The 16,817-nt window shown below is 40.0% G+C and overlaps 1 protein-coding gene across 1 annotated transcript in view; it reads left to right on the forward strand.

The window, feature by feature from the left end:
• The window catches only part of STMN2 (stathmin 2), a 53,311-nt gene extending 37,632 nt beyond the window's left edge, over positions 1-15,679 (forward strand). The window contains exons 4-5 of the mRNA XM_065895178.1: positions 5,638-5,829; positions 14,318-15,679. Coding sequence (XP_065751250.1) covers positions 5,638-5,829; positions 14,318-14,377 — 252 coding nt within the window. The 3' untranslated portion in view covers positions 14,378-15,679. The remainder of the gene's footprint in view (positions 1-5,637; positions 5,830-14,317) is intronic.
• The last annotated feature ends 1,138 nt before the right edge of the window (positions 15,680-16,817 follow it).

Consider the following 16,817-nt stretch of genomic DNA (forward strand, 5'->3'; position numbering starts at 1 on the left):
CATAAGTATCCCAGTTTGGACAGTAAATTATGTGATATGGCAAGACAAGTACAGTGTTTAAGAGCATCTTTAAAAGCATAGTGGTTAAGAACACATGGTTAAAAGAATGCCTGTGATCAAAGTCTGGTTTCGCCACTTAATAGCTGTGTGACCTTGGGCAAGTCCCTAATTTCACTATGTCTTATTTTATCCATCTGTAAAATGAGACTAACAATAGGACCTACATCCTGGAGTTATGGTGAGAATTAAAAGAGTTATTCCATATCACAAGCACTGTGAAAGTGTCAGCTATTATTGTGTAAAAACACATCCAATTCCAACCTCACAGAGATGATGATCTAGCAAACTCATGATTTTATAAAGAAAGCTTCTCATTAACACAGATGCTGAAATGTTACTGTATAATACATTTCATAAATATTTTTAAACATTATAAAATATTAGTTATCAAATTACAGAGGTGGTTTGATAGGTAACAGATATATAAATAGTTCAGCCCAACTAAAAGTGGCTTGGAAAAATTAGTATTATAAAAAAAATGATGAAAACTTAAGGAATTGAATGATATTGATAAAATCTCATGCTAAAATCAATTAAATTAAAAAGAAAGTTATTCAAACCACTCCAGTAAACTATAATTGGCATACTGACAATACTGGCACAATCAACTCCAAAGTCATGGAACCTCCGAAAGAAATCTGTGTTGCTTATTTTTAATAATATAGCCTCGAAGTGGACCATTTGTCACCAAACATGATAGACTTACCTTTTCCATTTGTCGGCATCTCACATTGTAGATGGCAACTAAAGTCGAATCCAGTAAAAGAGGGGCGGTTTGTATAGCAATGATTATGAGCTAAAGTGCTGGATTATTCACAATTCAACATTCAGGAAGCGTTCTGCTCCTTAGAGAATGTGACATATGGTCCACAGACTCTTCCCGTGTGTGAAGAGCACCATGGGGACCTCCCGGCAGTCTAGTGGTTAAGACTTCACCTTCCAATGCAGGGTGCGGGTTCGACCCCTGGTCAGGAAGCTAAGATCCCACATGCCTCACGGCCAAAAAATCCAAAACGTAAAACAGAAGCAATATTGTAACAAATTCAATAAAGACTTTAAAAATGGTCCATATCAAAAAAAATACTTTAAAAGAAAATAGAGGTAGAAACGTGTATACTTCAGAACACATAGAAATAAAAACTAGCACTATCTAAAATATAGTCTTAAATCCCCTCTGTGTACACAAAGTAAAATGAGTTTTATTATACCACTTAACTCAAATTTATCTTCCATTTCATTATACAGTAATTAAATGCTTATACTCAGTAATATAAGAAATGGTAATGAACCTCTTTGGAAAATTATATAGTTAAAGTGTTCCTAAATGTACAATAATTCTTCTCACCATCTCATTATTTTTCCCTTCACGTATGTCTCTTTTAATTATTTCAGTGATAGTGAGTTCAGTGTGAGGAAATTTATGCCTAGAATAGGTGTTCACCATCCTTGTGGCTCCGCTATTACAATAGCAAGATGGAGATGATCTTCATCTTCCAGAACATCATGCTGGATGTCTTAGCTCTATAAATACTTTGCCTTGACGTTCGCATTATACCTGCATCATGCCCTCATTTTCTATTTCCGCGTTTCAGTGACCTTCAACATTAGGTACATGCTATTCAGAAATGCGCCTCCATGGTCAGATCCTTTTCCCTTAAACAATTTAGTTTTAACAACCTTTAGCAAATCCCACCTCTCCAGCCTCCCTATAAGTCAATCAAGATTCCCTTCTGCTAATCTGCCCAAACAAGGAATAAAGTAAGAATACCTATTCGACCACGTAGCAAAAACTTTACTCCGATTGAAATGAAGGAAAATGCTTCTACTTTTATATATCACATCCTCACACTCATTTTCTGTTTTAAGGCAGTTTTCCGGACAAAATACTTATTTGCTTATTGATAGAAATATTAGAATCAGGACCAGTGAGGCTGTGACTGGGGGGATTAAAGCTGTATTCATAGAATCAATTTCTCCCCAGGAACAAAGTTAGAGGTTATAGGTGGTGATATCTGGAGGCCAGGCTATGTAAGAAGGAAGAAGAATTATGACTCTCTGCCGCAGTGGAGTTCCAGAGACCCTAGGAACTGAGGTCAAAGCCCTCAGGGCTGTTAGCTCCATGGAAGAATTTAAGAGTTGAGTACGTATGAGGAAGAACCAAAACAGGGAGGCAGACGTATTTTCTTGGTGAGGAATTCTTTCCATAATCAACTTCTCATCCTGTATTTTTTTTCCATGGACTTGAGCTTTAAATATTTGAAACATATATAATTATTAGATCCTACTAATGCATGAGTTGAGGCAATGGTGGTTATAACAATCCCTACCAGTGCGTAAGGAAAGGCTCCATGGAGTGGCCCTGAAGGGTGGCCTGGCCCAGTTAGGCAGGTCTTCATCATTGAGCAGCGGCCTCACGTGAGAACGTTCTGTACTGCCTTCTGTTTCTGTTTTACCCCATTAATTGTGCTAAAGGAATGCGCTTGACACCTAGGCTGGGTAATCTCATTTAGCCCCAGTGGCTGCAAAAGTACTAACACCATTAATTGAGGCATTTCGAACTGAGCCAAATGCCACACTCCACAAATGCAATAGGCCTCCCTCCTTTCGTGATTATGGGCCCCCGAGGGAGTCTGTGTTCACACAGACCAAATGTGTCCCACCAAGGCAAGAGATCTGAAAAGGAATGTATTGCTCTATTACCATTTCAATGCCAAGGCCTTCCCTTCTCAATCCTATTCCCCTGCTGTCTCCCGACTGGTTTCGGCTCTTTCACAAAAGAAAATTAAGAGCACAAATATAAACATCAAGTTACAGCACGATTTCAAAGTGCCAAAGTTAATTTGAGCATCTGAAAATTAAAAATTACGCAGTTGCTTCTGGATAACTATCCACGGTAACTCTGCGAGAAAGGGCCACAGAAGAATCCAGGTAGATCCTATCCAGGGCAGCGCTGGAAGCACTGATCTATGGGAGAAAGAGGAGGGGAAAGGGACTTACTAACATACGGAGCAGAAAGTTCACGTATCTACTGGCTTCAGCAGCCTTGGCTGATGGACCATGTCGTACAGAGGAATACAATCTAAAAGCACTGCTATAGAGGATTTTGAAAATTTTTGTTTTGCTTTATTTTGATTGATTTGGTGTTCTTTGGTTTCCTGAAGCTGCCCCATCGTTTTCTGCCCATTACAAGAGATACCTAAGGCCCCAATCTTATCCATAATTCTTGGACACATTGCACCCTTGTTTTGTGATAACCCAGACTTCTCTCCCTCAAAAAGTTTTCTGGACTTAGGTTACGTAAATTGAATTGAACTTTATGAAATGAAAGATCAAAGTCATTTCCTCTTACTTCTTTGTGGTGCTTCCTTAAGCGTGAAAATTCTTAGCAGTACAGCCCCATTCAGTGTACGTGTGCCGGTGGAGAGGACGGAGTTAAGGAAGGGCTGACTGTCACCAACCACGAGGACACCTGAATCTACTCACCGTCAATAACTAAAGGAATGTGAACAGATATCCTGCACACGTGAGATAACCAAGATTCTACATCCGAGCTTAGGTGTAGCAGGAGGTTCAACTGCCGTCCTCTCCTGTCACAAGTGTTTTGAGTTTTCCTTTCAATAATAATGGCTGCCGTTTGCTCAGTACTAACTTCCTCCATATTAGACACTGTGCTGAATCCCTAGCAAACATTATTTCATTTGATGCTGACAAATAGTCCTATGAGATAGCTACTATCTTTATGCATATGCCAAAAAAATAATTTTGTGAAGACTTTGCTCAGAGAGAAACTTTAAACACTCACACACCTTTTGTCAGTCTCTCTTTCCCTGTGTCACAATTCAGTAGTCCCGGTAGCAGTAGATAAGCAAAATCCATGTAGGATGTTTTACCAATAGCCCCACCTAGAGGCAGAAGGATGAATAAACTAGAAAATATTTTTTCATGTTTTTTCCAGAAAGGCTCCATTTGATCTTGAACTTACTTTGTGTTAACATTTTATCATTTTTCATAGTAGATTTTTTGCAAGTTATAACAAAGCAAGAATGAAATGGGTCCACTAAAGATGTCAGTGAAACGATTACGGGGTTAAAACAAGAAGTGGGGCTGGTTCCCAGAACTGTCTGTTTAATCTCCAATGAGTCACTAGACACATTCCTGATAAACTTCAGAATAACCACATCAACAAAGACTCTTAAGGCTGTCTGTTTTTACCATTCCTGTAGAATTTTATCTAAGGAAAAGTTTCTTTCCCTGTCAGACTTCGTATTGTTTACACATCACAATCTCTCCAGTAAGGGCCCACGACCACTGCCATCAACTGAAATATCTTCCTGTTAATGTTTTTAATGGTAACCAATATTTAGCCCATGAAATCTTTGTTTGATCTACCGTTGTTTAGATATTCACATTTACAATGAATCCTCTGAAGCCTCACCTCAGAGGACCAGCTGATCCCAAGGAATTACCCAGGAACTATGGATGTGTAATAATTTAGTCTTAAACCTGGATAGTTCATTATTGGGTAAGACTGCTCTTAGCTGCATAATTGGAGGAGAAGGTGAATGTGGAAAGATGTTAATATATCCAGGGTCATTGACACAGTCAGCACTTAAACACAGACCTGACGCCAAAGCGCATGCCAGTGTATTTTTCAAAAAGTAGGCTGTGAACTGCCTGCATTACAATCACTAGGGCTGCTTATCAAAAATATAGCTTCCTGGGTCTTACCAAAGAACTGCAGAGTCAGAATCTCGCAGGTGGATACCGGGCCTCGGCATAATTATCAAGCACCCCTCTGACTGTTAGCATAAAGAACCATATAACCTCCTGATGCTGCGGGAGAATTACGGTGTGCAAAAATGTGTGGGACGTGCAGGAGTGGGGTACACAGGTTTCTGATGTTTCTGCTGTAATCACTGAGCAATCACAGGGTTTCACAGGTGACCCGGGTGGCCTTGGCATATTCAAGACGGGGCCAGAAAAGGACTTTCTGTTGTCTGTGGCCATATGGAGATGAAGTTTGCACTGTTCCCAAAGTCTCCAAAGAGAATGTGGTGCATGGTAAAAAAAAGAAAGAGCAGAGGTGGGCATGGAATAAAATGAGAAAGTGGATTTAACAATTTAGGGAAAGTTGAAAGGCTCATTGCAGGGCCCGGCCTACAACTGATCAAAAACAATGAGGCAGGAAAAAGATGGGAACATGCCCCAATCCTCACCTATTTTCCTCAGGCTTCCAGGGATGTTGCCATCAGGTGATTAATTACAGCATTCCCTGTTGCATAAATGCCTAGCAGCAACTTATGAAAACAAAAACTCTTCCAGGAGGGTAAAATGCTTCTTCTTCTATAACAATCTGTCCGGAAAAACTCACAGCTGAAAATTCAGCTCACTGCATTTCCCCACTCTGCGCATTCTATAGAGAATTCTAAGGCATGCAGATGAGCAGGGAATTGACAACAGTGCTCAAGGCTAGAAGTACTATTCATTTGAAAAGAATGCTGTCTTGAATCAGTGGACCATTATTCCACCAGGTTTGTGTCTGGGTGATTCTAAGACGGATATGTTTTTCTTCCCCAGTCTCAGGAGGCTCAGGTGCTGAAACAATTGGCAGAGAAGCGGGAACACGAGCGAGAGGTCCTCCAGAAGGCTTTGGAGGAGAACAACAACTTCAGCAAAATGGCAGAGGAGAAGCTGATCCTGAAGATGGAACAAATTAAGGAAAACCGTGAGGCTAATCTAGCTGCTATTATTGAACGTCTGCAGGAAAAGGTAATCATAACAGAGTCCTGAGCAGATGCATACATTCGTATGCAACACGGCCAGATGAACTCTCAAATGCCCAGGCACCAGAGACTTAATCAATCTCTGCTGTGGGTGCATAAGGCACCTAAGCCCATGGGCAGGGTTTCCCGGGGTAGCATGGCCTTAGTGGGCACTGCAACATGGTTGAAGAATGAGAGTAGGACTTAAAGCTGGAATTCTGTCAGATTTTTCCAATGGTGAATAGTTTGAGGGAGGCTGATTCCTGCTTTTCAAATGTATAACAGACTTCGGTACAAATCTCAGGAACCCATCTACTGGAAAAATATTAAATTGGAAATATTATTTCATACAATCAGTAATAAAAGACAATAATATATAGTAAATAATAAATTTAATATTTAGTCTAATAATTAATATATAATAAATTTGTAAAGGTTTTGTCAAAATATATTTGGACATATTTCCATACATTAGGAAAAACATTTGTCAGAAAAGGACAGAATATTTATGAACAGCGGAAAACCCATTCTCTCCATGTAGGAAAATCTACACTAAAAGCTAGTAGGGGAACTTCATTTACTCAATTTTCTGGTGCCTTCAATTTCCCGGTGCCTTTCTTCTCACCAACCTGAACATATAACTATTCCCATCAGTCAGGATGAACAGCCCCGGAAATCCTCTAGAAATTGTTCTCTCAGAACCACTGTACCTTTTACTCAGGATAACTGTGAATCAACCTTCATCTCTCATCCTAGGCCCTAAAAAAATAAAAGCAAATGGCATTGCTAGGAATGGGGCATGCTGCTTTTATTCCAGGATTGGCAATTAGACCTTTAATATCCAGTGCAAGATTTATATCAATCCAAGTGGGGATGAATTGGGAGATTGGGACTGGCATATGTACACTGATATGTATAAAATAGATAACTAATAAGAACCTCCTTATAAAAATAAATAAATAAAATAAAATTGTTAAAAAATTAAATTAAATTTTAAAAAGACATATCAACCCAAGGCTATCCAGGAGCATTACTGTTTTTTAAAATTACACATAGTCAAACACACAGCAGATCCTTCTTGATTTCAGTTGTAAAATAGTTCATAAAATTTGCATATTTAACTATTATTTCCAGAAGTGCTGGATTTTAATGGGCAATTTATTTCTCTCTGTGTATTTTTCTTCACCCACCCCTCTGGCCAGCTCCTTTTTTCTCTCTTCTCACTCTCACCCAGAATTGGTCTCCTCCCTCCATGCATACATACTTGCATACACACTTGCATGTCTACATACATGCATACATACGTACGTACATACATACATACAGTTTGTCCTGGAAATAATCAACCTGTGGAATGCTTAATATTCCTGGCATCAGGCTGCAGAATCTCCAGGGGTGGGATCCAGGCATCCATATATTTTTTTTAACTCTCCAGATGTTTCCAGTATGCAGTCAGGTTTGAGAACTAGCGGTTTGTAGCTTTTTCTGATGTAAATCTCAGCTGACAGCATTTTATCCTGTGCTGAGTGATGCAGCCCACATCATTTTTAGGGCCACATTTTCCCTGGTATTCCATAGCTAAAGAGACACTTTTCAAATCTAATAGAATCTTTGACCAGTGACAGCCAAGATCTGTTATCTTCTCAGTAAAGTGGAGATACTCCTTAGAGCATACTAACTTTACTTCCATTTGATGTATTTTAAGTACATTGTAGATTTTTTGTTGACATATGGTATATGTGTTTGTATGTACTAAAACTACTATGCTTCTTCCTAAAATAAGACAAAGTTAGTTTTTTATTGTGATTTTTTCTGAATGAAATTACTGCAATGAAGTTAGAAATTAAAAAGAGGATCAATAATAATCATTATGCTGAAAGTGCATGAAACTGCCGATATAACATAAGCTTTTCTGGAATCTCCCATGTCAAAAGATGGTTATTACTGAAATGACATCTATTAGTGAGATAGTCATGAGGCAACCACACTAAGTGCCCACCACTTTGACAGCCCTCACTGGCCCTACCGATTAGCCAAGAGATGTGATACAATTCCACGTGAGCTTTTGCAGCAATCTGCCTACCACCCAGCCCTCAGTCCCCCTCCTTCTCAATTAATTGAATTGAGCATTTGAGCAGAGCATGTCCCTCGATGGTGGCTACGATGGTATCCTCAGTGTAATTCACTGATGAATTCCCACAGACCTCTCAGAGTCCCAGCCATGTTAGCACAAAGCCTTTAGATAAGACTGAAAGCCTAAAGCAAAATCAATCCCGGTTGCACTTTAGAACTTACTGAAGAGCTCTTTAAAATGAGAGCTTCTGATGTAGCTGTCTGGAGCGGAACCCAGAGATCAGCATTTTTAAAGCTTACCCATAAGCACTCATATTTAGCCAGGGTTGAAAAGCACTGAGCTAAAGCCTTCTTAAATATGTTCTGTTATGTTGTCATAAATGATATTTAAATCTTTTTGATTTTTCCGTAAACATGTTCTTTCTCCCTTCAACTATAATGTTACACTCTTTTTTCAACATACATTACTATTCATTTCTTGAATAAATGAGCACCTATAAAAATATAAAAACACTAACATGTGAGTAGTAGGTGGGCAGGTACTGTGTCTATATTGTTCACCACTGAACACACAGTGCCTAGAATGTGGAAGAGCTCAACAAATATTTTTGAATACATACATACATACGTACATACGTACATACATAATTCAGCTCATGATCTCTCTTTTCTCTCTATTCTATTCCCAGGATTCCTCATGCCTCTCACAATTTCTACTATCCCCTATATGAGAACATATCCTATGATTATTAGTTTATTAATCATTCGGCTAATAATTATTAATGATAATAAATGTAGTTGTGATGATGATGATGATACATTTACTGAACACATGACACATATTAGCTTTGTGCTCAGTACAATTTTGAATGTTACACTGTTTTTAAATTTCCGTTTCTGTTTCCTTAGCACTTCATCTCAGCACTCCAACTTATCATATAGAAAAGAATCAAATGAAGAGGGTGTGAGCAAAAAGATGCCTGTGCCACAAAGACCTGCATTAGTCTAACCTGTTTCAGTCACTCAAATTGAGTGACATGAATAGTCATGCTCAGGGCTCAAAATTGTAGTCTATGACTACACTGCAGATTATGACTGACCCTGCAGTAAAATTAAAAATGTTCTTATTCTTGGAGTTTCTATTTCTAAAAAATAGAAAGAGACAGACAGAGAGAGAGGCAACACCTATTCTCGCCATACAGAAAGGATAAGAGACACGTTCTCCTTCCCCCACGTGTGCTTCTTCCCCTAACCCACTAGACAGTATCCCACAGAAAATCCACCACCTGACCCATTTGGAACCCTGGGTCATAGCAGCTCTCTTGTCAAACACAACCAGGAACTGTAGTGAATAGCTAGTTTTGAAAAATCAATTAAAGCATGTATAATCATTTTGACCATAGATACATTCATTAAACATATAACTTTAACATCAAACATTTAAATGTACTTCTAATTACACCCTTTGAATGTGGACCAGGACCTGTCTGAGAAATGGCTCAGTAAATTGGAGTTCCATGTCCCTTTTTCCTTGTGTTAGCCACACCTATATCACATTAGCTATGATTTACAGTTTCCTTTTTTTTTTAATTGCGTGAAGGCTAAAGACATAGGCAAAATAATCTGGATATAGAAAGGATAAATGTTTTTTCTTCAGGGAGTAACATTCTGTGATTCTTTTTCTAAGAGATGATTTTGATGATATATAACCCTTTAGATAGAGATTTCAACCATTATCAATTTCCATCTGTTGTAACCTTTCATGCTTCTCATCTGACTTTTTTTTCTTTATCATTCTGATTCATGAATGCTACTTGTGTAACTATTTCCTATGGAATATGTCTGATAAATGAAAAATGAAAGGGAAAAGAGGATTAAACTAGGTTTCACTGATTTCTCACTGTAGGCGAGGCATTTGACACATACTATGGAATTTAATCCAAACTACAGCCCTAGAAGGAAATACTGTTATCATTCCCATTTCGCATCTAAGGAACCTGGTCCTTAGAAAGGTTAAGCCATCTGGCCAAGATCACAAAGCTAAGCAGATAGCAGAGTCTCGGTTTGAACCCATGTCTTTTTGACTCCAAACTTTTATACTAAGCTAAAGTTGTAACTTTGGCCATCCTAAAACACTGCACAGTAAGCAGACTTGGCAGCGGCATTGGATGTTGATAATGCTCCCATGACCAACGTCCTCTTCATGTATGAAAATGTGCTTTCCTGCACTCCTGACTCACTCCTGACCCCTCTTTTGCATTGCAAGTTCATAGTTATTAGCAAAAAGAAGGATTCTGATGATGTTGAATCTCATCTTGCATTTAAATACTCATATAATAGGATTTCATGGATTGGAATTGATACCCTAGGTCATCTAGTTCAAGTCTTTTGTTTAGATTTGATACCTAGTGAGGTGAAGGGGATATTTAAAGGTAAAGTAAAAGAAAGACCTCATATTTCTTCGCTTCCAGTACAGAAATCTCTCTAATCAGATTTTCTCCAAGTATCAGAATTTTTTCCTAAAACCATCTCTTACACATTTTTGCATATCAAAAGAATAGTTGCGGGCTTCCCTGGTGGCGCAGTGGTTGAGAGTCCGCCTGCCGATGCAGGGGACACGGGTTCGTGCCCCGGTCCGGGAAGATACCACATGCCACGGAGCGGCTGGGCCCGTGAGCCATGGCCGCTGAGCCTGCGCGTCCGGAGCCTGTGCTCCGCAACGGGAGGGGCCACAACAGTGAGAGGCCCGCGTAACGCAAAAAAAAAAAAAAATTGTTGCATACAAGTGCTCAAGCGCTATTATATTGATGGGAGCGAGGGGGTAAGTTGTAGAGAACATCATAAATTTAGATCTGCTTCACTCTGTCTAACCCGGCGTGTCTGACAGTGCCTGGCAAATATTAGAAGCTCAATAATGAAATGAATATTATCAAAGAAGAGACTTGACCTCTTGATGCACTTTCTCAGAGCATCACAACTTCCTCAGTAACCTCTTACTCAAGGTCTGACAATTGCCAACATTTTGCTGATTAAAAAAAAAACAGACTATGTTGAAAATTACACGCCCCCTGCCTATCTGCCTTTGATTCTCCCACATTTTTATATGAAATCACATTACAATTTTGAGTATATATTTGATGATTTGAATGTAAGGTTTTCAAATAATAGATTTACTAGAATGCCTGAAAATAAACAATATTTTTCCCAGAAGCTCAGCATTTATTTAAATTTCCTTTTTTTTTTCATGTTATCTCAAGCTCACAGATTATATTTCTTCTTTCCTATGGCAAAATCCATTTCTTTGCAACTAATTTTGAGCTGAATAAGAAGTGTGCTCCAAAGTAGCCTAATAATACTGATTATAATCTTTCCTGTTATATTATAAATTTGAGTTTATATGAATCTTTAGGCTTGAGGCTGGTTTTCTTCCTAACGTAGTGATGGTCTGGGCTTTCTCTCAATTTTTGTCAGAGCTCAGGTCTTACTAATTAGTTTCTTTCTGCATGAGAAAAAGATTTTATGGCATCTTTTTCCTCACCATAACAGAACAAAAAGAAAGAAGAGTCAGCTGCATTCATCCTAGTTCCCCTGTGACATTTCCAGACCGGACATGATTTCTCTATACATGCTTTTTCCCTCTTCTCTTCATGGCTTTTGAATACAGACAAAAAGCTCATTTAAACCAATTAAATAAAATTGCTTTTAAACTCTTTCTCTAGAATCAACTTCCTGTTTACTCTAACTCTGTATCTTTGAAAGAAATGTAAGGCTGTACATGCCTTTCTCTCCCAGAACCTACATTTGAAAAGACATATTTTTCCATACAACTCTAAAATTTTCTCCTCACGTTCACATTGAGGCTATATAGCCGTGGTTGAATGGGGGCTGTATAGCCAGACTCCCTGGGTTGGAGTCTCAGCTCTGCTGCTTCTTAGTTTTGTGATCTTGGGCAAGTGACTTAGCCTTTCTGTGCCTCAGTTTCTTCATCTGTAAAATGGGTACCAGAATAGAGCCTCCATCACAGGACTGTTTCGAGGATCAAGGGAATTAATACAGGTAAAATCTGTACCTATGCAGAACTGGTACATATTAAGTGCCTAATAAATGCTTAGTATTATAAGGAATCTATAAGCAGAGACTACTTGAGATTAATAGAGCTTAATGATAAGATTTACTTTATAGCTGGTCAAGATCATTGCCTCTGAACTAAAGGAATCTATAGAGCAGCAGTCCCCAACATTTTGGCACCAGGGACTGGTTTCGTGGAACACAATTTTTCCGTGGACCCGGGGCGGGGGTGGAGAATGGTTTCGGGATGATTCGAGCGCATTACATTTGCTGTGCACTTTATTTCTATTATGATTACACTGTAATATATAATGAAACAATTATACAACTCACCATAATGCAGAATCAGTGGGAGCCCTGAACTTGTTTTCCTGCAACTAGATGGTTCCATCTGGGGGTGATGGGAGACAGTGACACCCGAAGTGTGTTGCTTATGTCCAGTCTACTCTGTAAGATGCAGCTTAATTGTCACTTGCCACTCACTCGTAGGGTTTTGATATGAGTCTGCAAGCAGTTGGTTTATTATGGTCTCTGTGCAGTTAAACCTCCCTGCTAATGATAATCTGTATTTGCAGTAGCTGCCGAGTGCTAGCATCACCGCCTCAGCTCCAGCTCAGATCATCAGGCATTAGATTCTCATACGGAGCGCACACCCTAGATCCCTCGCATGCGCAGTTCACAGTAGGGTTCGCGCTCCTGTGAGAATCTAATGCCGTCGCTGATGTGACAGAAGGCAGAGCTCAGGCGGTAACTCAAGCCATGGGGAGCGGCTGTAAATACAGATGAAGCTTCGCTCGCTCGCTCGCTCGCTCGCCGCTCACTTCCTGCTGTGCAGCCCGGTTCCTAACAGGCCACGCACCAGTACTTGTCTGTGGCCTGGGGGTTGGGGACCCCTGCTATAGAGCCACAAGGAATTTCTGGAGCTGCAGGGGAGTAAAGTAGCAATATAAATAATATTCTAAATAGAAAAATAAATAATACTAATAACAATTAATATTTTAAAAATTCAATTTCAATTTAACACTTATTTATTTATCACCTGTGATAGGCAAGACCACGTGCTTATAATCATCCAAGGCAGAACTGTGTACTAAAAATAGAATTCCACCTTTCCTATCAGTTCCCTTCTCAGAGAGTTTAGTTCCCAAATCAAGTTTAGTGCCCCAGATCCTCATGTAAATAAACATCTACTGATCATGCACTATGTGCAAGAGAACCTGCTGGGCCCTGCAAGTGCAACAAGAGTGAGAAAGTGCAGCCCTGGCCCTCAGCGAGCTTCTAAGTAGGCATCTGCCTAAGAGAGCTGCTGAGATAAGAACAGAAATGACCAAAGCACAAGTTAGAATAAAACGGCTGCCACAGAAAAAGGGAAGATTAATGCAGGTTTTCAAATGGAAAGTGAGATAGTTTTCAGTCTCATGAAAGTCTTCACGGAGAAAGAGACAACCGCTACAGGGATTAAAGAGTCTGTTTACTATCCTGGTGGTTGGAACTGGAAGGCTTGGAATCTCCAGCATTGAAAAGTGCAGGAAAAGACAATTCCGGGGCTTCCCTGGTGGCGCAGTGGTTGAGAGTCCGCCTGCCGATGCAGGGGACACGGGTTCGTGCCCCGGTCTGGGAAGATCCCACATGCCGCGGAGCGGCTGGGCCCGTGAGCCATGGCCGCTGAGCCTGCGTGTCCGGATCCTGTGCTCCGCAGTGGGAGGAGCCACAACAGTGAGAGGCCTGCGTACCGCAAAAAAAAAAAAAAAAAAAAGACAATTCCGTTAAACCGAGAAATCAAGCAGGCGTAGAAGGGTGGAGGGTAAGACTGGAGAGGTCATTTGGACTCAAGTTTTGAAAGCCCTTGACTAAGGGGTGAAGAATTTAGGAAGCATACAAAAAGTCTTGTTCCTGCATCTCATCCTCCCAAAGTGTCCACTGGCAATTATAAATCCCTTAAAATGTTAGGGAAAAGGAAAAACACCGTTCAAAATGATAGAGAAGACAGGATGATACTTTATTGCTATTCTCTGGATTTATACAGTAGTCCTAATAGTCAAAATTCTCTTAATCAAAAAATTTAATTTTTTTTTAAATTCTCTTAATCATATGATCTTTTGTTCATCATTTTAATCAAATACAGTTATAAAATTTTTTTAGACACTATTAGTCTTCTATGATCTTCTGTAATGTGACCCTTATTGCATTCCACGTTTTCCTTTCTTTGAAATGAGAACATTTCCTAAAGGTAGGCGCTAAAGGGGGTTACTTCCAGTCAAGCGCATAGTAGCCAAATTAGTGGGCGAGCCCTCCTAATTCTCTGTGGACCAGACAAGGTTCCTGATGTCTCGTCTCCCTTCGGTGTTTTTCAGGAGAGGCATGCTGCGGAGGTGCGCAGGAACAAGGAACTCCAGGTCGAACTGTCTGGCTGAAGCGACAGAGGGTATGGCACGCCCCACCATTAGTAAATCCCCCTGCCTATATTATAATGGATCATGCGATATCAGTATGGGAAATGTATGACATGGTTTAAAAAGAACTCATTATAAAAAACAAAAAACAGAATCAAAAATAAAAAAAAAAATCAATGCGGTCTCTTTGCAGAATGTTTTGCTTGATGTTTAAAAAATACCTTGGATCTTATTTTGTAAATACTTACATTTTTGTTAAAAAATACAAGTATTGCATTATGCAAGTTATTTCATAATCTTACATGTCCTGTAACAGGCTTTTGATGTTGTGTCTTTCCACTCAAATGAATTTGCTAGGTCTGTTCTTTTTGAAGCTCCCCATGTCTGACTCCATTCCCTGCCCTTTTCATTCCAACAGAAAAATGAGGTCAATAGACAGTCTTTGGTGCTAGAAACCCACCATTGCCTACTGACCTAGACAGCTTGGTAATCTCTGAACTTGACTGAGACCATACCTAGATCACAGGTATTACAACTCCACACAAATCACCACATTTGTCCGCTCATAATCTACTAACTGCCTAAGAACTACAAAACCAGGCTAAGAGAAACCACTACTCGTAGCATTTACTTCTGCTTCTACTGGATTATGTGCTGCAAATGTGCTTTGGCTTTAGAAAGGGATGGACGAAAAAGACAGATCTGAGATCAATCTGGGTAGAAGCGAAAAGCTGAACCTTTTAAAGTGCTGAACACAGATCCTAACCCAGATGGTTCAAGCAGCCGTGAAATCGCTTTTCATGAAGTGGGCTTATTCTCTAGTTTAAGTTCTTTTGATGGAATGAATTCATGTGTCAGGTGGCTTATTTGTGGATGCCATGATTGATGATGTTCATTTTAAGCTCTTACCTATAGTACAAGTACATGATGCTACTGAATATTTTTCCACTTGGAAACTGTGAGCTGATTGTTGCATTCAAACACACACGCAAACAAAGTCAAAAACACTGCGGACTTTCACTTAAGCTGGTCTTTCTTCCCCAGTGTGAGGCAATCCTGCCTATTTAAAAAAATATTTATATATATTACTCCATCTATGAGGGCTGACGCAGTCAAGGGGGCTAGGCAGGGCGTTTGTGCCAACTGAGAGAATCAACAGATACCCACCATAAGTACCTATCGCAGTTTTGAAGTCGTTTCTCCCCCAACTCCCAACTCCCGAAGGTTGCTGCCTGCATATTTACTCTTCATTAGTGCTATTTTCCTGTATGTCATTGTGAGCAAGCTGTGATTAATAAAGAATTGGAGTTCTGTGAACTAATACAGGTTTGGTCTGTTCTCTTGCCCCTCCGTGTGTCAGACCCTGGAGTTCAGATTTTAAAAGGGTAGCCGTTGCATTAGGCAGTCTCAGAAGCAAAGACAGTAATTAGAGTTTGAAGGAAACCAGGGCCCTGCTGATTCACTTCCCTTCTGGAGCAGCAGGAAGCATCACTTTTCTCTCTCCCTCTGACAGTCCAACACAGCAGGAGAGGGCTTCAATCTGTTCCCCTTAAAAAACATTCAAAATTGAAGGAGCTACCACAGGTTTAGACTGATAATTCTGCAGGAGAGAGCCCTTCTCAAAGAGCTTGGAAGCTTCCTGGCACCGCCTCACGTTCTCCCACGCGGCCACAGGACACCTTCCCCAGCCTGTTAAAATGTGATTTCCCTGCCATACTGCCGAATTTTGCACTGCCAATAAACACACTGCACACACGGACACAGCGGGGGCGTGCCAATGACCCAGATGGATACTGCAGGACCAAAGGAACCACATCCAGTTTTAGCAGAAAACCATAAATAATTGAGACCACACAGACTTATGAATAAACAAACTGAGCTATTGTCCATAGGAGTGCTAACAAGCCAAGTTTAAGGTGGAGGCCACCTGGTCCCTATCTTGAATATCCTTTATTTGTGGGCATCTAACACTGCAACCATTGATACACATCCTTAAAAACATGAATTCCATGATCTTCCTTTCAGAAGTCAATCAGAGCTTCTGATTAGCATAAAATAAATTATACTTTCACACTGCTTTTTATGTTGCTTAATTCAGTAAACATTACTTGAAGGGCTTCCACTGGGCCAGAACCTGTGATTAAGCCCTGGATTTCCTCAGGATTACGTTTAAATTGCGTATATGACTTTGAGATGTTCTTTAAAGAAAACTCACATCATCCCATTGATTTGAAGATTCACCCTCCTCTCATCTCTTCTACTCTCAAAAATGTGTGAAACAGTGGAGGACTGATAAATGTTATCCTCCTCCCTGGATCAGGCACCAGACTTTACAACACTTGCACTGATAGCCGTACTCTAACCCTCCCATCAGCCCTCCCACTGAGGGAGAGAATGAGAAGGGAGACACGGCACCCTTGACTTTATAGCAAGCAATCACCTCTTGCATTCCCAGGCTGGA

Source organism: Phocoena phocoena, chromosome 17 (assembly GCF_963924675.1).
Source record: "Phocoena phocoena chromosome 17, mPhoPho1.1, whole genome shotgun sequence".
NCBI lineage: Eukaryota > Metazoa > Chordata > Mammalia > Artiodactyla > Phocoenidae > Phocoena > Phocoena phocoena.